Genomic DNA, 23,775 nt, shown 5'->3' with positions numbered 1-23,775 from the left:
CAGCAATTAACACACAACAGGAAACTTCACAGAAGCCAACAATTTGGAATAATTTCACCCTTGCTCCAAGTGCTATCCTGGCTGCTGATTTCAATACAAAGGAGGAGTTTAAGCTCTGTATCCCAGGGAAATGCCAATAATTCCTGGATCTTTGCAAATTACATCGGGGAGGTGGTAGAGGAGGGAAAACGTCAGCGATGTAAAATGACACTAAGCCACTGCTCTAATTCCCCAAAGAATGTTCTAGGGCTTTAGCCCCTGCTGCTGTTTCTCTGCTTGTTCTGCATGTGCAGTACCAGCTTCTCCAAGCTGCAGAAGGATCTGGTTAAGCTTTTTATTAGGAACACATGTTGAGGGCAGGTGTGTTCTGTCAGCCTGGGAATGCACACGCTGCCCCACAAGAGAGGATGGAGCTGCGGTGCCCCAAGCACTCTGCAGGCAAACAGAGTGGGAAGGACAGGAGGAGACAAGTGTGCCCCAAGGGAATGGGGGAAACATATGTCTGAGCATCCCCCTGCCCCTCAGTCCTCTGAAGTGAACTTTTTAATAGAGAGTTGAAACCTGTTCATCAAACAGCAGCATTGAATGAAGGCACTGGAGCCAGAAAGAGTAAATTAGAGAAAAACCTGGAGAAGGGGACCAGCTGGCTGCAAGTGTGCAAAATGCACAAAGGATGGGAAGGCAAATTTTAGGAGGTGTTACAGTTACTTGTGTAAGATCTTGGCTTTAGTCTACCTCTGTCCTAGTGAAACTCTTCTCTCAATAGACAAACTTGCCACTGCTTTTTCCACCACAGAGAATAGGTGCAAAGACTCTTTCAGATGCGTTCTAGGCAGATGCATTCTAGATTTCACTTCTAATCAGAGCTAATGAAAGGTGCACACTGCCATCAGTGGATGAGGGGGAAATGAGGGGAAGTCTGCTGTGAGAAAGCAAAAATCCAGCTTGTGAAAGAGCTATTGTGACCAGACAGCCAAAGAAAAGCAATCAAAATCCTTTAATTCCTTGACCTCTTTACTCTTTGGATGCAATTACAACCACTGAAAATCTACCTTCTGCCAAGAGCAAGGCATCTCTTGCACGCTGGTTCTCACATAACATCTGCTGTCAAGGCTTGCCTTGCTGCCTCCCTGGGAACCTTCCAACCTGTCAGTCTGAGTGAAAACAACAGACAGGCAGGCAGCGAGTTCTGGCGCCTGGGAAGACATTTCCAATTTCTACCCCATTCAGCGGAGCCTCAGGAAAAGCCCAAGCCTCCCCACTCCCAGAAGTACCATATGGAGAGCCCAGAGCTATGCCAGGTATTTCAGAACTGGGAATCACTCCTCTCCCTGCTGGCTGGTGAGCTGGGGACCTGCAAGATGAGTCCTTGCTAAGGAAAAGCGAAGCAGATTCTTATCTTGACAAAGTTGCTGCTGCATTTCCTACCTGGGTTGGTAGGATTATCTTTACAGTTCATATCTATGCCAGGACAGACTTTTAGATGTTGCCCCAATGAACTTTTACCTCCTTTTACTTCCATGTTTTGTGCTAAAGCATTGAGAAAGATTTTCATACTGGGCCCTACAGCAACTTGTATCATGTGTGGTGACTAATATGCCCAGGTTTGATTGCATTCCAGATTAAAGGAATTGCTTTTGCCTTCAAGGAGTGCAGACAAGCTCTGAGCAAAAGCAGACTAAGACCTTATGTATCCTCAAATGTATGCCCAGGAGCAGGATGATATAATCAGCAGGAGCCAAGCTGACAGCCAACACTGTGCTCACCAGATGGGTCCAGGTTTGCTTTCCCTCTCCTTTGGCATGCAAGACTGAATTCAGGGAGCCTTGCCCCAGGTACACAGCACTGCAGTACAGTCCCTCAGTAGTCTCAAGGAATTGGAACTTCCAGGAAAAAAATAAAAAAAAAAATCAAGTGCTTGCAGTTGGGCACTGCATATTCCAACAGTGTGGATTTCACAGTGCTGTATCAGGGGTGAAAACCAAACCGAGCAGAACACACCACCCCTCACCCCACAACTTCTAAAAAACATTAGATAAAGCAAAACCAAACTACTGAAAGCAAAATTTTGCCTGTCCCTTGCCCTTCCTAAAAGGGAACTGACTATTCTGGTCTCAGACAAGGAGGGAAGGAGGTCATGTCTCTTGCTGCATCCCCTGAGCCTTCACATTGCTGGTTGTGTTTTTGTGCTATTGATCTGTGTCCCTGCCTGTCTGCAGCACTGTACCTGCCAGCACTCTGGGGACAGCTGCCCGTAATAAAACCTGCCTCAAAGTGAGATAAAGAGAACAGAAAAAGATACTGGCAGGGATCAAAGAGTTTGACCCTCAGAGAATAAAAAGGGAGAGAATTGGCTGACTGCTTTCAGGCAAGGTCTGAGGGAGAAAGACTTGCTTTTTGCCTGACCTCAAAGAAGAGGGGAAAAGCTCCATTCCTTCCACTACATGATAAAATTACATAAGCATTTCAGAACCATCAGCAGTTACAGACCTCGGGCTTCAATACTCTCCTTTTATTACAGGACAAGTAGAAATTTAGTTCACTGCATAGCTCAGCCCATATGGGTTTCTTGCCTACGAGTATTTTAACCCCATTTCCAGGGTTTAGGACTCAAAAATTTATTGCACCTTAAATCTCATGGAGAAAGAGAGAGACAGAAAGTATTTCCCTAAATCCTATTTTGTCTTATATTTCCCTCCTGTCTCCCCATCTGGCCCTTAGTGATGTTTTGCAGATGCACAGAGAATATTGTCATGTGCCTTTGGGAAGAAGCAAAGGAAAAGCCACTGCCAGAGACAGAGATCTATATATCAGAGTGATCACTTAGCCCAGGGCCACGTGCCTAAGTCAGTAAGCTGCCAAAAAAACAAGATCTATTCCAAAAAAACTCAGTACCATTTGTTGGCTCAACCTTTGGCCCAGGGCACAGGGGCTGTGCCAGCTCAGGAGTTCAGGAACGATGCTAAGAGTGAGAAATCTCTCTGCTTTAAAAGGGGATGTTATGAGTGCAAAGTCTGCCCTTGTTTCAGCAACCCTGTTCCACCTAAAAGCCCTCTCTAAAAGACAGCAGGCTGTATTCTCCTGGACACACAGGTTTGCCTTTTCACACACAGGCATGGCAGCAGCTCTCAGACAGGTTCGTGCAGATCATTTGGCCTGAAGGAGAACTGAGGGAATATTAGCAGCCAGCACACGTGCCAGGGAGCTGATCCAAGTCAGGAAACAAGAGCTTCTGCCTCTGCCTCTTCTCTGTGACATGGCAAGAAAGGGGCCTGAGCCTTCCTCCCTCCCTGCAGTTCACTGGGTCACACAGACCAGCCCAGCTAATAGGAAATGCAGGATCAGGACAGAAAGCTGTACCAAAAACGTGCAGAGAAGTACTTGGCGCTCCAGAAACTTGAAAAATCTCTGTTATCCTTCAGCATTTAAACAGAGCGAGTCACCTTTCTTTTTTAAGCCAAAACTGAAAGCCAAAATGCGAATGGTTTCCCAGTACACATTTGTAGCTAAAGCCATTAACCCCAAAGCAACAACACAAAGCAGATTAGAGATGTGGGCTACAAAATGCAAGAGCAGCACCGAAGTAAGTGGCACAATGGATATTTTGTTTCAGTTAATTTCACAGAAAAGTGAGAAACAACTAACAGTGAACGTTTACGATGGTGCATTTTTGCAGAGTACTTTAAAAAGCCTGAGGAAGACTGTGATGAGGAAAGAATGGATGAAAACATTTAGGGAATATATCTTGGGTATCAGCAGAAGGAAAACATGCTGCTTACTGCCTCCTAAAAGCTGATTTCATTTTCTGGAGATTGTTCACAACAAATGTGTAGGTATGTGCTCCACCACCCATCAGTGTGCCATGGGGAGTAAAAGCAATTCTCCATAGAAATATGGGATTAAGGTTGGAAGAAGCCTTTTAAGACCAAGTCAGTCATCAACCCAGCATCACCACCACATTCTAAATTATGTCCTCAAGTGCTATATCCACACATTTTTTGAACACTTCCCTGAGCAGCTTGTTCCAGTACTTTACAACCCTTTCTGTGCTGAAATTGTCCCCAGTATCCAAACTAAACCTCCCTGGTGCAATTTGACATCATTTCCTCTTGTCCTGCCAAAACCTTTTCTTTTGAAAACGTGTCAAAACGTGAATTCCCACACCCCAACAGGGATTCAGAACCCTTTGTTGCTGTATGGTTGCACAGATGCATTATTTCAGGCATCAGGCTGCTGACACCCATTTCCAACTGTTTCAAGCAGTATTTTTCGTAAGGCAGAACAGGAGAACAATCCAACAAAACACATTTACAGAGACTTTTGCAATCAGGCAATGCAAAAAGTGGTGGAAAACACAGGCCAGCCTCTGTGTCTGGAAAAGAACAAAACCAAAGCAGCATCTCCTGAGGAGCTGCTCCCTCATGAGGCACTCACCGCGATGAGGATCTGGAAGGAGCTGTGCATGACCTCGATGTAGCGGTACTCCAGGGCACAGCCGATGACAGAGATGTAGGAATGGTTATCCAGCCCCTTGATGCCAGGCATTGAAGCCTCCTTCCTTACACAGCCAGGGCCATTTTCACTCCACCAGGATTGGTGCCGAGAGATGTTGAATGTCAGGAGCTCGCTGTCCTAAAGGGATGAGTTACAAAGAGAGTCTGTTTACTCTGAGAGTGGCAGACATGCTGTCAGATGGAGTTTTCTGTTAAATCAGTGGAAAACTTAGTTTCTGAGATCCCCACTCCCCAAAAATGCAAGCACAGATCAAAGCACATTGGCTTGATATTCCTTCATAGAATCATTGAATGGTTTGGTTTGGAAGGGACCTTAAAGAACTTTCCACTATCCCAGGTTGCTCCAAGCCCCATCCAGCCTGGCCTTGAACACTTCCAGGCATGGAGCAGCTACAGCTTCTCTGGGCAATCTGTGCCAGAGCCTCCCCAGCCTCACAGGGAAGAATTTCTTCCTGTTATCTAATGTAAATATACATCCCAGGCAGGCTGCTGTGATGAGAACCACTCCTGAGACAGCCCTGCAACAAATCTATTTTACCATCCTCTAGCAGCACAATTTGGGTGCAGGCTGCAGACCCAAGGACATTTTGCTAGAGGTTTCTTCATCCAGAAAAGAACTCTCAAGTTTTGGGTTTGGGAGATGAACCCTGTAACTCCAGAGGAAAAAGGTAAACAAGGCAGCACTAAGTGTCCTGCCAGGCTCTTCTCAGCATGAGAATCAACACAAGCACCTGGAAAATATGAACTTTATAACCCCAAAGAGAGTTTAAAAACCCAACAGATCTTCCTCTGTTCCTAGCTTTTAACAGGTCTGACAAGATCTTGCACCATTTTTACCTGATTTCCCTCCACACTCTTCACATCTGGTGCTTCTGCATCTCCTGTCAGCCCCAGCTAAGCTTACCCAGCCCAGCTGACTGCAGCTTCTTCCAAACTCCTCCCCTGCAATTTCTTATCAACTTTACCTCGAAAGGGTTTGTGTTTTGCTCCCTTGTCTTTCCTAGGTAAATACTTTAAACCACTTGAGGGGGTTACAGAGTGAAATGCCACACAAGGAGTGCAGGGCTTTGGTGTGCACCCGGGTACTTATTTAAAAACAACCATACTTTCCTCACACTTGAGAAAAGCTTAGTATTTGTAGGAATACTCAGAAGAGCTTTGGGATTTTGAGCTTGCAGGACATGGCAAAGGTAAAAGACAAACTCAGGACTGTCTGAACAGCTGCAACCCTTCATGGATGAATGCCAAGGGCTGGCTGCCCCTGAAGGCCTCTCAGGTCACTTGGATGCAGAATCAACAATTCCCTTTGACCATAAAACAAGGAAAGGGGTTGAAAGTTTTATTCTGAAGAATAGATTAAAAAATTTAATGGCAGAGAACCTGTATCTCTACAGACAGGGATGAATGCTGGATATCCGCACATCACCCACCCATTACTGAAGGTTTTAGCACCTATCTATAAACTATTTCACACTGCTCGTGCCAGGGTCCCACACAGTCCTGGGAGGAAAGCCATGGCTCCCAGAAGAGCAGCAGTCAGAGCTTGGGGTATTCACACTTCCCAACATGGAAAACCTCACATGGCAGCTCCTTTGTGTCAGCTCCCCGTCGAGTCAAAAGCAAAAACAGATTCAGAGCAGCTTATCCAAGCCCCTGCTCCAAATTACCCTCCAGAGAGGGCCTGTCTCCACAGCCAACACAGGAGCCAAGCCAGGCAGTCCTGCAGATAGAAAACAGACACTGAAAAGCATGTCCAGGGCCAAACTCGAGTCACTGGGGCAGGAACCTGAATGGCAGCCAGAGAACCAGTGAACAGTGCCCAGCTGCCCTGCCCTGCACCTCGTGTGGGGACCCTCTGTCCAGCACAGACACCCCAAAGCAGCCTGCAGAGCCCTTATTCCAATCTGCTGCAGGAAGCACGTGCTGAGAAAAGGGGACAATGAGGTGAGAAGACAGCTGCCAAGCTCCTGACATAATCACCACAGCAGATGGCATGTGCTGTGCAGGAGATGGAGGGCACAGAGATGGAGAGTGGCACCGGGGCAGCAAAGAGAACAGGGGAAAAACTCCATGAACAGTTGGGAGTTCAGCCCTCTCCTGGGCTTCACCCTTCAGTGGCCCACACATAGCTCAGGAAGTCACCAAATCACAGCTTTTCTGCAAAGCTTGTTCTTCTTCCCCCAAGTTTGTGTGTTATGAGGCTGATGGATTTTCCCAGCCAAAGCCAGGCCTCTAGGCTGGGCTCTCCTCTCTCACACAAGGCACTCGCTGCTGTGGTTGGGAAAAGAAGCAAATATCTTTCTCAAAAAACAAAATAAACCCCCACAAACAAACAGAAACAGCCAAGAAACCCCCCAAGTGAATTCCTGTTTCTTTGCCTGGGGCTCCCCCCATTAGCACTGAAGCAAAGCTGCTCCCCAGGGCACCACAGGATCTGCTCTCAACCTCAGTCCCCAGGGTTTCCCTCTCCCAGCTCACAGATGGTGCCTTCCCAAACCTTCTGCCTCACTGATGCACACAGAGCCCTCAGTGTCCTCTCTGCTCCTTACAGAGGCATCAGTGTGTGTTTGGCAGACTAAGAAACAGGCTGCTTTCCTTCTAGAATCTCCCTTTTGTCAGCCTTCAGAGATTTGGCTCTGGCTTAACTTTGCTGTACTTGCTGTAAAGAAGAAAAAGAAGCTGAACTTGCTTGTAAATTCAGCCGAAAAAAGCAGAACAAGTGTGGCTGGAGGTGGGCAGGTGGAGGAACAGAGGTCCTAACCAGCTCTCACTGCTTTTTGTCTGCAATCACACTCCAGCTCTGAACAAAAGAAAAAAATAAAGAAGGAAAAAAAATTTAAAAAATTCTACATCACTGAAGAGCAGATTGGCAAAACTGAGCACATTTGGATTCTAAAAGCGCCACAATGCCTCAGACTCACGAGCCATCCATCTCACAGATGTAAAGTGAATACTGATTGCACACTGGGATCAGGGAATGTCTCTGTGTTCACAGCCACCTTCCTGAACCAGCCCCTGTCTGGAGCAAGGGCAGCAGGAGAGGGTCTCGGGATGCAAAGCAGAGCTGTTCCTTTGCCCCTGTCCCTGGCTGGGTGCCCTCGGGGGATACCTGTGTGATGGGGCACAATAAAAAGAGCACTCAAGAAAATCCCTTAATTGACCTCCCGTTGCTCAGAGCTTGCTGGGAGACCACAAAAACAACTCCAGGATGTCTCCTGTGGTTTGCCAGCTTCATTTGTGAGAATACAGTTTGAGAGAAGAGAGACCATGAATAGAATAGCACACAAAAATCAGGAGAAAAGAACCAGTTTTAAGAAGGTTTAGGGAACAGCTGTTTCCCAAAAGCTTTCTTCGATGCATTTGAAATCTAAACACACTGAAATGCTCCCAGAAGTGGAATGTGGGTTGGGAGATGTTAATCAGCCCCAGCAGTGAGCCAGCCCTGCTGCAGGGAGAGGGATCCGTGTGTGCCTGGCCCCTCCTCGCCCCTTGCCAGGGCTATCAGTGCCTCTTTCTCCCCCAGCCTGGAGGGGAACACCAGCCAGGAGCACTTGGAAGGCCAGCCAAAAAAAAGTCACATCTCACTCTGAGCTGCTGCAGCACCTGGCTGCCACCCATTAGCACCAGGGTGAGAGGGAAGACAAGAGCACTGAACCTGCAGCACCTACATTTCCCTGAGCCCACGGGAAACTCACACCTACCTCCAGCACCCACGGAGCCAGCTAAAATAGCTTCCTGAAAGCTGCTCTGAAATTATTTTCTAAGGGACACTATCAGAGGTGGTTTTATTTCTTGTTGTTAACAGCCTTCTGAATTGCCTCCCCCAAATTTCCTTAATTATCAGGCAAAACCACACTAGGACAGCTCTGGAACAAACTGAACCTCGTTTGGGAGCCACCAGAGCGTGACAGCAGAATAATTTTTAATATTTTTAGACGGAAACATTTCTTATTAAAATAGGAAATATCATGTTCATCTTTCAGTCCTGCATCACCTTGAGACATAGAGAAACACTCCCAGTGTCTCTCAGTGGGTTTGTTGACAATGCCACAGCATTTAAAAGCCAAATCTCAGGCTTCCAAGTTCTAAATTTAGAAGGAGCTGAGGGACAGTTTTACATACACATGCATTTATCCATCCTCCTGGTATTTTAACCAGGTACAAAGTCATCCCAAGATGCCACCCAGATTCTCTGAAATACAAATAACCCTGTTTGACTCACAAGGGCTGCTTCCATTTCAAGAGGAGCTTTAGACCACCACAGCTCTGGATTCAGATCAAAGCAGTGCATAGACAAGAGAGAATATAAAGGAAGAATACAAAAAAAAAAACAAAATAGAAATCACCATTCAAGAAGGATAATTCCAGAGGGAAAAGACAAAGGAATACACTGAAATACAGGACACCAGTTCCTCAAACCTCTCTGCATATTTCTCAAGTACATGATGAAGAGTCAGTCAGCATGGCAGCTGGACAGACATATGCTCATATGTCTTAACAGCAGGATTTTAATAATTAACTCAGACTGAGGGGTTGCAGGAGGGATGCGTTTCACGCTCGAGTAGACAGCGAGAAGCTTAACATATTATTGCAAACACAGCCTGCAAACTGCAGAGCTACTCCCAGCAATTCACTACCCAAAAGGCCAGATGGATGTGGGGAAAGGAGGGAGATAGGACAGGAGGAACAACAGCAGCCTGGAAATTGGGCTGTCAGCCCCACCACGGAGCAGTGGCACAGCATTGGAGCTGCAAGTGTGCTCAGGAGCAGAGCAAGTCAGCAGGGCAAGCTGTCAGAAGCTGCTCACAGCACATCACCACCTCCTGCCAGTGCTGAGAAGCAGCTCTGCAAATCCAGGCTGCCCCAGCACTCGCCTGCTCACTGGCAGAGCACTTCCAGGAAAGCTGGCATGAGCTATGTGCCTGGGGATTCCAGCAGCAAGGGAAGTGCTTCCCCAGACACTTGTGCTGATCCACCTGTGTCTGGCCACCCAAGGAAGCTCTGCTGGGCCATATTTCACACTCTTACTCCTGCTAAGAAAAGATTCCAAGATTAAAAACTCTGGCAGGATAGAAAGACAGGAAGCAAGTCAGTTTAGTTCTTCCAAGAAGTAGGGAATAGATTCAGTGATCAGTAGAATTTTCTTTTGAATAAAAAATTCAGCACAACTAGTGATTGGTAACTGGTTAGTAATTAGTTATAATTCCCCTGAGCAGGGCTGACCAGAACAGCATCCTCAGCAATTCCGGGCCAGGAGACATGGAATGGACATGCTGGAATAACCTGGAAGATATAGGAGCACTTCAAGAAATCTGAAAGACAGGAGGAAAGAGGGTGAGAAGTGGAGGGAAGACACAGCAGAGAACAATTCCTTGGTAAGGGAAAGCCAACAGCCAAACTTCACCTACCAGACCTATTCTACTGATGACCTAAAGCTCATAACTGGGAGATTGTCTCAACTCCTTTGCCAGATCACTCATGGGCTGACATGGGACTGTGGGACCCCTGGATTCTGTCCATTAGATCAGCCAGGCACCCAAAGCAAGGGGGGCACAAGAACAACGTCCCTGTTCTTGTGAGCAGCAATTCCCTGCTCCCATCCTGCATCCCTTCACTGCTGTGAAACCAGATCTAGGCAGCAGAGCACAAAGAATTGTCTGCAATGAATGCACATAACTGTTTCCTCATCTTTCCAATTCACTGTGGTTTTCTTAAATCTGTTACACTGGAAACACTTGAATCCTTTCTCTGCTTTCTCACCCCACCTGAGTTATCACCTGGGCTGTCATTACCAGGCACCAGTTACCAAACTCTATTCTCTCCAGGTCCCTGCCCTTTCTGCATTCTCTCACTGTAAATAAGCTGCTGACAGAGCCTGCCCTGGCAGGCTGCCCTTGTCAGAGCACAGCAGGGTCAGGGCAGGGCTGGCAGGAATGCCACTCTCCCACTCCCCCAGGCTCACCAGCAATCACACAGGAAACAGCACCCTGAGGACCTCCAGAGCTCTCAGCCCCTTAAGGGACTTGCACAACGCTGTCCAAGCACTCCCCAGCGTGTTCATGCCCAGTCTAAGTAGTTAATGAGTTTGTGTTTATCAGACCAGCTCCATCAGCCTCCCTCCACCAAAGCTCTTCTTCCAATATTTGCAATTTCCCTGCCTATTGCCAGGCTCATGATGAGCTTTGACTTCTGGTCAGGACTGGAGGGCCCTGGGGTACACAGAGGCACCTGCAGCCCTAGAATCTGCCATCCCCTCCTGGCTGACACTGCCCTGCCCTTGTACAGCCAAGCCCAGATGTACTTCTGGGGTCTGATCCCACGACTGACATCAATAAAACACCAGCTGCCTTTGCATCAGGATTCCAGAGATGCAGCAGGAGAGCCTGTGAAGTGTCCTACAGAAACCTCAGCTCCTGCTTCAGGTGGATCTTTTGGTCTCTGGTGGAAGCGAAGATTTGTTTTGCCACTACAAAGACCCAAATTACTTCAGTGAAAGTGGAGGAGGATGGAAAGCAGCATCATTAGTTTTCCTTACAAAACAGCTTTTTAAAGTGAGAATAGCTCATTAAGAACAGAGGCAAGGCTGTCAACTACTTTACAGCCAAGCAAGCACAAATTCTCTCTTGGTTTTGCTAGTTGCCATTAAATGAACTAATTTCTCTTTGCAGCCTGAGAGGAAAGTCCACTGAGTCAGTAACAACTTACACTGCAGCCCAACTCTATAAAAAACGTCCCCAGTCACAAGTGTCACCCTGGAGGCTAAATGAAACCTCTCTGTGTGCTGGCTTGGCTAAAATGAGCCCCAGCACGGAGCAAGGTCACAGGGTGAAGCTCCTGTGTGGCACAAAAGGAGTTTGTGATGCTGTTTTTGAACTGCAGAACAGCAACCTGATGTGTTGCAGTGCAGGTTGGGATTAGCAAACACGAGTATCCAGCTGGCTGGAAGCAAACAGAGCAGTTTATCAAGCCAACATTTTCTCTGCAGAAGGGAGTATTTAAACAGTTACATAAAATTCTTTTTTTTTTCAGTTGGTCACGGCCAACATCAAGATCATCTCAGGCTGAGATTTCAGACTATGAATAATCACTGTTTTGGGAAAGAACTCCCTCAAAGTTTATGGAGTTAATTGAGAGGGGAAATGAAGATGAATTGAGACACTAGAAAGTCACATTTTCTTATCTGCAAAGGATTTTGGCTGCCACTCTTGACTTGCTGTAGGCCTGATAAAACCACAGGGCAATTCCAATTATGACTGCAACTCCGGCCCATGACCTGGAATTTGGGCCAGATGTGGAGCGCTCTGAAATGAACCTGCATCTCACAATCTGAGTCTGCTGTGCCACAGCAACACTCAGAATTCATTGCTTACAGCCCAGGCTTAATTTAGGGCCTGCCTCCCATTTTTATTATTTCTGACTCACCCCTCATTAGGCAGACAGCAATACTCAGCTAATCTAGTCTTCAAAGAGCTTTGCATATTAACTCACAACAGCCTGGCCAGCAGCCACGAAAAGCTACAACTGTACTTAAAAAGGAGAAGGGAAGCACATCCCAAGGAGATGAGCCAGAACCCTCTGGGGAGGGATGTTCTCTGCTCAGCAGACAGAGGAGCCTCTCCCCAAAGGTACAACAGGAAATATTTTGCCTGGTGTGGCAACAACCACAGGCAAAGTAAATCTTCAGCAGGACTGGGAGGCACAAAAACATCAGGAGAGGGTCAGGTGTAGAGTTCCAGCAAAGTCCTTGGCTCAGGCCAACCCAGGCAGCCCTTCCCTGGGGCAGGCTGGCAGAAAGGCCACGCTCAGTGCTGCACCAGGGCCCTCCCCTCCATCACACACCTTCTTGCCAAGGCGGGCTCAGATCCCAGGAGGATCAGCTGCAATCTGGGGATCTCCTAGCCCTCCTCTGCATCACTGCTGGGAGCTGGAGCTGGCCCTCAAACCCCCTCTCCCCTCAGGATGGCTCTGCTGCCAGGTCTGCTCTCACTTCTGGAAAGCAAATGCACTCCAGCTGCTGTGAGGGCAGATTCATTCCAGCCAACACCTGCACCAGCCAGCCAAGAGCTCCATAAACCAATAGTGGCTCCTCAGTTTCCCAGCAGTATTCCCCACCCTTGCTAAAGCAGCCCCCTCGACAGACCTGCTCCCCAGACCTGCTCCCAGCCCTCCCCTCCCCACTCAGCCCCACAGCCTTTGCTGCAAAGCCTGGGCACTCACCTTTGAGAGCCCTCCCACTTCTAAGTAAAAGCAGATGATGAAGATGTTCCAGGTGACCCAGACTGCAGTCCAGATGGCATACTGGGAAGGAATGGGTTGGGGAGAGAGAAGCAATAAACATTAGGAAGTCACTGGAATTAGTGTGTGTATATATATATTTTTATATTAACATTAATGTATGTGTGCTCTAGCTGGGGGCAGTGGAATGCCCTGAGTCAGCACTGAAATCCTTTTTTTCTTCCTCTGTTTGTTTTCCATATTCAAATGCTCTCTTGCCTGAAAAGCCACACAGGGGCAGGAGCCTGGAGGGATGGAAGAGTTTCTGTGCTGCACTTGTCCAGCCCCTCAGCCTCCCTCTCTGCTGGGCAGGGTTTGGGCAGGGCTCCCTTAGAATGATCTGAAACCTCCCCAGTTTGGCACAAGCAGATTCCCGAGCACAGCCTAGAGCAGCGTGCAGGGCTCCTGCCTGAGCTCCCAGGGGCTCTGCCCTGCCCCTCAGCCCCCAGAGCAGGGCTGGGACAGGCTGGGGCTGCCCAGGCTGTCACTCACCACCACGATGTAGCGAGGTCTGTACTGGATGGTGCCGAAGAGCCCCAGGATGACGATGATGATGTGCAGGAAGTTGGCAAGGATCGGGGCCCACTGGTACCCCAGGAAGTCGAACACTTGCCTCTCTAGTGCAGCGAGCTGGGAGGGAGAAGGACAAGGAGAGTTAGAGTCCTGCACCCACAGGGTTGTGCTCAAGGCTTTCACAGCTCCCTGAGCAAAGCCCTGGGGCAGCTGAAGGTGGGACTCCGTTCCCAAAGCAATTTGCTGCCCCTGAACCAGGTCAGCAGGACACAAGGATTGTTTCCACATCCCCTCTGCTCCCATCCCAGCTCCTCTGATGGCTGTGTGGGGCATTCCTCTGTGGGGCTCTGGCAGAGGACAGAGGGGAGCAGAGGGATGGGAACATCTTAAATGTTGAATGTGAAATCCATTCACAAAGATGTCAGTGTAACTTTCTAGAGCTCGTTTGTCAGAGCCTTCAGCATCACTCCATCAGTCCTGACACCTCCCGTGTTTCTGCTCTCTGGCACACATCCATCAAAGTGAGGGAGAGGAGGAAACTCTCTCCTCCACCTTCGCCCCTCAGAAAATGCTGCCACCAGTAAGGAAATTCTGCCAACACATCAGTTTTCCAGGACAGACTGTGTTCCTCTCCAGCATTAATAACATGTTTATGTTTCAAGGCTAGTGCTGTGTTCTAGACATAAAACTCCATTACTGTTGGAGTGCTGGGGCTGAGTCTCAAACCATATCTGCATAAAGATGTTTTTTTTACCTGTAGCCATCATCTGTGTATCAGACAACATCTGGTCCCCTGGCCTGAGCCTCTGTGCAGCTGAAAAAGCACAGAGGACATGCAATTGCTTGCTGACCTTTGCATGCCCACAGCCTTTAAATTATATATCTATAGGAGAAATATAGTGAGTGTAGGGGGAAAAACTGCTAATGCAGGTTTTTCTCCCTTGCCCAGCCTTGCACAGAGAGATCTTCTGTGGTTTTTTTGTCTTTATTAGCACAGTGCAAGCCCCTCCATGGACCTGTGTCTTCCCTGTCAGTACAAGATTTGAAAGTAGGTTTAATTACCACAGTAGGCCACTGGGATTGCATTATGACATTTCATATTTATTTTTGGCTAAATAAATAATTACAATTTACTATCGACAGTCAATATTAATTTAACTCTTAATCAGGCATTAACCAGGAGTAATCCTGGTCTGCTGTGTGTAATCAGCTATGTGACACCTTTTCCTGGCTGGGATCTGAGCAGCAGTGCTTCTGTGATGGTTTTAAAGCATTTAAGGATGTGAGTGGCTGCAGGTTCCTCTCAAGCCCCAGGATGAGAGAAGCCACATCTGTTAAATGGCCATTATTCCTCCTTCTTCCTGGCTCAGTGGGGAAATTGCCTTCACACCTCTCTTGGGCTAGGAAGGTATTTCAATTCCCAACACTACTTTGAAAGTTCAATAAAATCTGTATTTCAAAGAAATCTGTGGTTAAGGGCAATCAGTCAGGGAGGGGGTAGGCAGCTTTCCCTCTGTGATATTCTATTCCCAAGAAGGACAGAAAGGGGGGAAGGAATGGAGGCAGTCACCAAATCTCTCTCTTCTGCCAAATAATCGTCCCTTAGAAGAAAGACCCTCTGCTCCCCCTGAAGCACCTGGAAGATGCTGTGGCCACAGAGGGGACTGTGGGGTGAGTGCTGGTCCCCCAGCACAGCAGGTTTGCCACCGCAGCCACAGGTTAAACGCTTAATCCTTCAGCAGGGATTAACATTGGGACATTTGGGATCCTGACTGGCTGGCACAGGGCCCCTTGACTGTGACTGCTTCATCCAATCAGGCATTTAATTGGCTTTGTGTGTTCCAGGAGGAGTGTGAGAGCCTCACCCTGCCCGGGGACACAATGGGGTGTTCACTGAGGTCCAGCCCTGCCCAGCCTCCCCTCCTGCCTGCAGGCTCTGAAAATCAGGATGAGCACAGACCCCTCCTACCCAGCCTTCTGCCATGGGCTTTCCCACTCCAGAATCAGGGCAAGCCATGTCTGGAGTGTGTTTTCTTTTCCATTCTACTCCACGAGTATTTGTCATTAGGGGAAAGCTTGTCCTGCCCCAGCCTTGTTTTATTTCCTGGTTTGTTTGCACCAGGGCTGTGAAGTGACAGATAAACGACCGCCCTGGAGATGGACCTGCCAATCTACACAACTTCAGATTTGGGCACAGCTTCTTGAGAAGTCTCTGGATTTTTCCCCATAACCCCGAAAATTATCTTCACACCATACTTCCTTCTCCCTCACCTCTCTTGTCTCCAGGTTCTTTCCATCCTGATTTACTTTCTTGTGCTACTTTCCCAGCATTATTAAACTGGATTTGTGTACCTGGGAGCTGCAGGCAAGACTCAGCTGCTCCAGAGATGGGCTGTGCCCATCTGCTGGCTCAGGGAAGGAGAGGGGATGTGGGATGTGTGAGCTCACACAAGCTGTTTTCTCATCTATAAAAAAAAATTATGATTTTCTGTAAAACATGTTGGTGACAAGCAAATGCTACTGCTGAAATTCCAACACTGTGTTAGTGACAGGCAGAGAGTGAGTCTGCTGCAATCCAGACTTTGGAAATGCAGCCTGAAGTTATCCTGGGCTTCCCCCTGTTCCCTCAGGAACTTACCATAATGAAGGAAATATTTGCTGGAAACAAACTGATAAACACCCATTTCACTCGTTCCACTGCAGGTCTGTGTGCACAGCTCACCCACAAAATGCTGCTGAGATTTGCAGGCAAACAGAGCTGATGCTGGGGCTAAGCTGGCCTTGATTTGGGGTTGGGATGTGAAGAATGTCACAGTGTCCTTCAGCCCTGGTCCCTCCTGTCCTGCTCAGAGATGGCAGCATCAGGGTTTGCCCCGATCTCTCTGTCCCCTCGTACTGAGCCTCTCTGGGTGCCTCTTGCTGAGCAGGGAAATGCCATCTTGCTCCTGTGCTGCCAGGTTTGTGCACAGCAATATCCTCACTCTGGTGGTCCTCACCATGATTCACACTGTTCTATTGAGAAAGTCTATTATATTTCAGAGATACTGGTTGTAAAGAGATATGTCACAGATTGTGACACAGGTTTCAACCCACTCAAAGCTGACAGTACCTTTCCATCAGGGAGAACAAATTTTTCTTCTTTATGACTGTTCTTATTAAAACAAGGATTCCTTCTGCTCCTTTTGCTTCTCTAACCCATAGTATACTTTTACCTTTCCTTCTTTAAATTAAATGATTTATTGCAGCACTAAAATCAGAAGAGTTGTGGCAGAATTTTCTCTCCTGAAATAAACCCCATTTCTGCTGATCTGAGTGAAACTGGAGTAGCAAATAACCACGTGAAGCAATTGTTAGCCAGGCAAACAACACAAGCCAAAGCTCTCTCTTGGGCCATCATTCATTTATACAGCTGGGGAAGAGATGAAAGGCAGAGGGATGTCTGCAGCTCAGGGAGCCCATCCCACAGCCCACACACAGGGAGCACAGAGAGCTCTGGACATCCTCAGGGGCATCACACCAGAAAACTGCTCCAGGAGGGAAGCTGCACCTGAGCTGGAGGGGTGCCCACAGCAAAACAGCCATAAAGTCCTAGAAAACATCTCAAAACATGGGACAGCTTCTCACTGGGGGTTCAAACCATTCCAGTTGCTTTTCCAATGGCTCTGGCAGGACAGTGTCACTGGCTGGTGTCACTGCCAGCAGGACATGGAGCTGGTTCAGCATGGCCTGGGGGTGCTTGTTTAAATTCCAGTCCCTCAAATCTTTTCTATCCCCTCAAATTTGTCTTCTGTTGCTCCTCTCCTGCTGATAAGCTGGAGAGTCCAACCTGCTCCCCTGTGCCCCCATACTGCTGAGGAGGAAGGGATGCTGCTGAACAGTCAGGTACCTGTAATTCCTTAACTCCCTGTCCTTTATAGCCTTCTATCAAAGCCATGTTATCAGCTAGATTTGCTCTTCTTAATTTATTAAGCTTTTAAAGCCTTTAATCTTATTTGGTTTGTATCTGTGTCTTTCACTGCATTTCTGAAATCAATTGGGACACAAAAGAAAAAAATATCAGTCTCAAGACTCATACAGACACAGGAAAGGTGCTCATAAAACCCCACGACAGGTACAGTCACACATCCTTTTGTATCTGTTTCTGTAAGCAAACCTGCTTTTAACCTTAAGCTTCACAATGAAATGTTAGAAGTAAATATCCAAGCGGGCAATAAAGGGAACAAATGGGAAAGGTTGATCCTAGTGCTGAAAAAAAAACAAAACCCAAAACCAAAAACAAACAAACAAAAAAAACACAACAAAAAAAAAGAAAAGAAAAACATTTTACCCAGAAACCCAGGCAATTTTCCACTTGACCTATAAGAGAACAACCTGAAAACTCTTTTGCTACTTCATGTCTCTCAGTGCTGTGAGGACGCAGACTGCTCCAGCTCTTGCTCCTCCCTCCAGCTTCAACTAAGACTAAATTTGCCACTTAACCCTCTGTTTGTCCTTTCTCTCCAGCCTGAACCAGCCTCAGCTGCAGCCCTGGGTCCCCCCTGCACTGCTGGGATGCTCTTCTGGCTCCTGGCTGATCTAACACCCTGATCCAGGGTTTGATTTCCTGCCAAGTGGCTTCACTTTTTAAGAAGATGCTCTTTCTTTGTCTGCTGTGCAAACATCATCTCAGCTTTCACTGGAAAAGACCTTTTCTTGAGGAAAAACCTGCACTGGTTTCTGAGGTATTTTGGCCATGGAATGTGATGGCTCAAGCTCAGGGCAAAGTCTCAGTGCTACGACCCCTGTGATGGAAATTTACACCCTGCTACCTGAAACAGCAGGAATGAATTAAAAAGTCTCAGATTGTATAATTTGAAAAGTATGTCTATTTAGGTTTTGAACACAAATATCTTTTTTTTTTTTGGTTCTTAAGTCTGGCAATACTAAAGACCTGTCTGCAGTTTATCATTATTAATATATTGATATAATTATGATATAATGTTTAATTCTACACAGATTTCTATATAATTCCTTTGACTTTGTAAATGCTGGGACAATGCTAGAACTAAAGAATCCTAAACCCAAGCTGCTGTGTGCTGAGACTATCAGAAGTGAGCAAAAAATTTCCCTTCTGTGCCAGTGCTTATTCAAGGTGGAGAAGATTCTGTGAGTAGAAAAAACAATTAAACAATGTCTGCTTTTACCACAGTGGCTGCATTTCTAAATAAATATGAATGGTTGCAATAGCTCTTTAATTAAGTTTATCTGAAAAAGCAGCTTGGTGAGCCATTACTTCCCATCCCCAAATGGAGGGGCTCGTTCTGCCAGGTGCCACGTCCTTGTCTCTCCCAAAGTCAGCCTCTCACGTGCTCACACCCGCTGCATTCATCAAATCTCATTTTTCTTCAGTAAGTGTTGTCAAGGAAACCTTCCTTGGGGCCTCCTGATCCACAGCTCCTTTCCCAGCATCCCTCTCCCCACCACAGAGGTCAAGAGACTAATTGCACAGGAGGTCCCTGTTTGTCACTTGGTCTCTCAGGTATCTTTGGTCACTCTGGCCACTGCATACAATGCGCCCCATTCTCTGCTCCTCTGCTCTGTTTTCTCCCCAGAAGCTGCAGAAACCTCATCTGCTCACACAGACATTGAAGAGGCCTCCAAGAGCAGGGCTGGTACCTTGAAGTAATTTATATTTCAGAAGAAAACTGGTCACTGTGCTGGCCCTGCCAAAGGGCCCCACGGGGTCCCACAGCAGGTCACTCCCTGCAGCAGGGCCTGGCTGCTCCTGGCCATCACACTCCAGCAAACACAACTTTTGGGCTGCCTTGTGCCACATCCAAGGGTCAGGACTTCCCCCAGCCCAGAACCATCCCGTGCAGAGCCTGGGCAGGTGTAAAACCCTCCCTGTGTTCATCACAACTTCCCTGCTGAAGCCTGGAGCATCCTGCTGTTAACCATGCCAGTGCTGAGCCCTCACCTCCTCATTCCCCCTGGCCTGGCACCTCTGAGCTCTGAGTCCTCCCCTCCCAGCATCATTCTGGGTGTGAGCAGTGATGCTCTCAGGTGTGCCACTGCTGTGACCTTGAGCCCTGAGCTTTCTGCTGCCAAAGCCTCCCAGAAACATCTGAGCTGCAATGATATGTCATTATTCAGCCCCACATGCCCAAATGCTGCTTAGCATTCCAGGGAAGGCACAATCCTGCTAAACATAAGGGATGAGACTGGCACTGAGCAGTGCAGAAGGCTGTTTGTGTCTGGAGCTGAGGCTCTGGCTTCAGGGGGACTGAGGTTTCCTAAGTGCATCTTAGAACCACCAGCTCTGCTCAGCTGAAGACACAGGCCATGCCCAGCAATTCACAGAATCATGGGATCCTTTAGGTTGGAAAAGCCCTCTGAGATCATTGAGTCCAACTGCTCCCTCAAGATGGCCGAGCCCACCATTAAAGCATGACTCCAAATGCCACATTTGAACATCTTTTAAATTCCCCCATGAATAGTGACTCTAACACTGCCCTGGGCAGCGTGTTCCAGTGCTTGAAAACCCTTTTGGTGAAGAAGTTGTTCCTCATATCCACTCTAAACCTCCCCTGGAACAATCTGAGGCACACATCCAAGCAAACCTCTTTAAGCCTTTTTGCTCCAAGTGTTGGATTGTGCCACGGAACTGGCAAAGCATCAGGAGCTGGCAGTACTTTTTCTAGCAAGGCACCCCAGCCCATGGTCCCTGCCACATGGCACATCCTCAGGTGCTCCCTCCTGACCCACAACCTTCTCAGCAGGGTGGTCAGCAGGACAGTGAATTCACTGAGGTTCTGAATGGTGCTCAGAATCCAGCTCCTGGGAAAAAGACTGCTTCCTAGGAATGCTTCAGGAAAATTATTGCTCTGGATTGCCTCAACTTCTCCCAAATCAGGGTCAGTCCCGTGTCTGATGAGGCTTGTGCCCTGTATCCCTCACAGCCTGCTTGGTTCCATGGATCCCATCTCCCCTGGGGCTCGGAGCCCAGGGCTGCAGGCAGAGCTGGATATGGGAGCTGCTGCTCCCTGTGCTCCTGGGGCACCTCAGCTCTGCACACTGCTGTGATTGCTGACTGCTGAGAGCAGCAATCAGCCTCAATTAATAAGCAGGTGCCTTTGTGATCCAGGCAGAAAAGCACTCTGACAGGAATGACAAACTTGTTTTATTTGCAACCTATGTCAACACTCCAACCTAAGTTGCCCAAACATACTTAAATTGAATTAAATTAATCTGTTGTGCCCCCCTCAATGTTCTTCTCCACCCTCAGTTTCATGGCTCAGCTTTGAGTCTCCAGCTTTGGGACAGAGAGAGGAACACTGGGGTAAAGGGGATGTGACTGCATTTGCAAATGACGTAAAAACCAGTGAGTTTCTTCAACAAGTGCCTGATATTTTTATCACCCAGATGCTCAGGCTCCACACTCCTGGCTTTCCCTCACCTGTTGAAGAACTTGCTGAGCTCTCTTAGCCCACCTCATGCTGCTAATCCTGGGCAAACATCCCAGCTGCTCCCTGAACAGCATCCTGGTGTGGCTGACAGCTTCAGCTCTGGGGGAAACTTCTCCTGCCAGGAGCACAAATTTCCCCATTGCATGAAATAATATAGATTAAATGTGTGCCATTAACTCAGCAGCCATTTCCCTCTGGAGATCTGCTACCAGTTGTGAACCCATCTAAACACTCCAAAGGTTGTGAGGTAGAGCAGTGCTAGAGATCAGCAGGAATTTAATTTTCTAATACAGAGATTTATTCCCCACCAACAGGGCTTTATATTGTGTGATCCCTGGCTCTGCTCAGCCATGAAGGCTATCTGAAGTTTGGGCTTGTTCCCATGAAAGGGATGCAGGGAAAAAAGTGAAAACACTTGAAAATTAGCCAAGGGGTTGTTGTGTTTAGGGAATACAACCTATATCCTTTTGACCTGCTATCCTAGCCATCATCTGCTTAGCTAACAGAGAAGGGAAACCTCGACAGGGCTGGCACAGAAGGCACAAGGCTGCCCTGAGGCACTGCTTGGGCCAGCACTGCCCAGCCTGTCTTCTCCTGATACAGCTCTCTGGAGTCTCCTGCGTGTGGGAGCAGCAGAGTGCAAAGAGCTCAGAGATCCCACGAACTCTCAAGTGTACTAGAAAGACTTTAAATTATTCAGAGATCTGACCAAAACTCTCAGTGTGTATAAAGCCCATGAGACGCCAGCTGGACTCACCCAGTTCGGGAAAAAAAAATCTGTCTCTCTTTGCTATTTTATAGGCACTTACTGCAAACTGCAATTTTATTTCACTGCTGTTTACCCCAAAGCAGAATTGTGGCTGTAAATACACCACTGGCAGTTTCCCCAGGGGAGCAGTAACTCTTGCTTCAGGCTCTAAAACCAAGCTCAGTTTTCCCTCTGTCCTGTCCACACAAGACTAAAGACTCACTGTGGCCAGGTGACACTGAGACTACCCCCTGCTTTTGTCTTTATGAACAGAAATGTCCACTGGTGTGCCCTGCCAGGCTAATTCCCCTGCAGCACCTCCTCTTCAGGAAGGGTCAGCTGTGGCTTGAGTGACAAAAAGACAAAACACCTGCAGAAAGCCACCTGAAGCCCTTTTTCTCAACTAGCAGAAGGTGAGGGTGAGAGTTTCTCGGTGCACAGCCAGCAAAGCCCCGCTCTCTGCACAGCTCTGGTTCACAGCAGCCCTCAGGATGCTCCCAGCACATGGGGCAAATGGTCCCTGTGCTGCTGGACTTTTGTAGGAACCCTCCAGGGCCTTGTGAGTGCAAAGTCCCTGCTCTGTCCCCTGCCTGCACCCACAGCTCCCACCCCGCTCCCCCAGCCCCGCTCCCCCAGCTCCTTCCTGCACATGGCACTGGCAGCTCCAGCAGCTGATCCCCTTAATTGGGTCACAAATGGATCACATGTAAAACACTTGCACCAGCCAGCTCTTCTGAAGGAAAAAACATGCAAACCCTGCCACTGGGCTAAAAGCTTGGGAGAGGAAAGATGCCAAAGCTGAAATAACTCTTCAAAACTTTATCCGGAGGAGCCTTGCTTCAGTTTCTGCTCGACAGCTGGGCCCTGCTCCCTGACACTGGAGCTAAGTGGTAGCTTTGCTTTAATTTCCTCTTGCTTCTGCTGCAATGCCAGATTGCTTGGATATTCGTAAACAGAGGGAATTTAATGAAAATTATAATTAGAGCCCTGCGGTGCTCTTGCAGGTCGCCTTTACACTGGGCTGCCTATTTACATTACAAATCAGGCTGGTGTCACTGCAGAGTCTGCAGCAAGAGAGGAGAATTCATTAAAAGGGAAGCACAGGGTGGGTGAGAAATAGGGGAGAGAGAGAAAATGATATTGTTATTATTAATAATCTAGGAAACTGGGATCTGCCACGGTCTTGCTGCAGCTTTGCTCCTCGAAGGAAACCTCATCCTAATCAACCTGAAGCAGGAGGGGACTCAGCACAGTCACCCAGAGACTTCCATGGCAATTACTGTACAAATGGACCCTTTTTTCATAGAGCAAGGCTTTCTCACCTCACCATGACACTGAGAAGTGCTCTTAGCACCTAGCTGTCAATTTGGGGGTGTTAGGAAGAGACAACATGAAGCCAAAGGGATGCAATTCCCTTTATTTTGCAGCTTTCCCTTTCCACCTACCAGCAACTCCATATGATGCTTTTTGCCCCCTGTAATGCCACAGGCAGCAGCTCCTGCTCCTTCCACCAAAGCCCTCCAGCACAGCTGGGGACTCTCTGTCTTCCCATCCACGCAGTGAAATTAGGAATAACAACCTCGTTTTGCACAGAGGATTGCTGAAGACTTGCAAAAAGGTTCTGTAACATTCCACACCAATAATTCTGCCTCAGCACTAATGGCATCTTCACTACCATTGTGGTTTTTTGGACATGCACCTGTCCTTGGTGACAACAAGAGGTGGCATCTTAGGTTGGGAACCTCCCATAGTGACAGCAGCACCAGCCCTAACCCCTCACCCTTCCCTTCACTGTCACATTCTCAGCACAGAGGTAAACTCCCCCTTTTCCCTGCCTGCATCCCCCAGATGAGAAGCTGGAGGCATTTTAGGAGTTGGGCTGCAAACAGGCCAAGTGGTTTGTTTGCATTTCATCCACACTATCATCATATAAAGTGACCCATAGTGTGACAGCTGGGTTTTAATCATCACCAGTAACACTGATGTTTGTGCTTTACCCCAAAAAAAAAAAAAAAAAAAACCAACCAAAACACAAAAATGTGTTTATATCCGTTAAACAAAAAAAGGACAAAATGAAAAATTATAGTTGGAAAAAATGTAGCCAGTTTTTCAGCTGAAAAATAGGTATCAGTGAAGAAATACTGACCAACTCTCCCCTAATGAATGTACCAGCAAATTTCCAGGCCTGTCATCAGAGCATGAAATGAAAAAAGAACTGGGAAGAAAATAGTATTTTGGACAAGAAAAACATTTAGCAGTTCATCTTCTGGTTCCAGTAAAA

General features: G+C 47.7%; 1 protein-coding gene across 4 annotated transcripts in view; it reads right to left on the bottom strand.

The window, feature by feature from the left end:
- Window positions 1-23,775, bottom strand: part of NKAIN4 (sodium/potassium transporting ATPase interacting 4) — a 50,332-nt gene that overhangs the window by 12,591 nt on the left and 13,966 nt on the right. For all 4 annotated transcript variants that reach the window (XR_001122695.5, XM_072916939.1, XM_004177066.6 and 1 more), the window contains exons 2-4: window positions 13,281-13,418; window positions 12,732-12,812; window positions 4,435-4,632 (exon numbers count right to left, since the gene is read on the bottom strand). Coding sequence is in view for 3 of the 4 variants with exons in the window: in XM_072916939.1 (XP_072773040.1) it covers window positions 4,435-4,632; window positions 12,732-12,812; window positions 13,281-13,418 (417 nt within the window). In the remaining variant the exon portion in view is untranslated. The remainder of the gene's footprint in view (window positions 1-4,434; window positions 4,633-12,731; window positions 12,813-13,280; window positions 13,419-23,775) is intronic.

The sequence above is a fragment of the Taeniopygia guttata genome, chromosome 20 (genome assembly GCF_048771995.1).
Source record: "Taeniopygia guttata chromosome 20, bTaeGut7.mat, whole genome shotgun sequence".
Taxonomy (NCBI): Eukaryota; Metazoa; Chordata; class Aves; order Passeriformes; family Estrildidae; genus Taeniopygia; species Taeniopygia guttata.
This window is presented reverse-complemented; position numbering and strand designations above follow the sequence as displayed.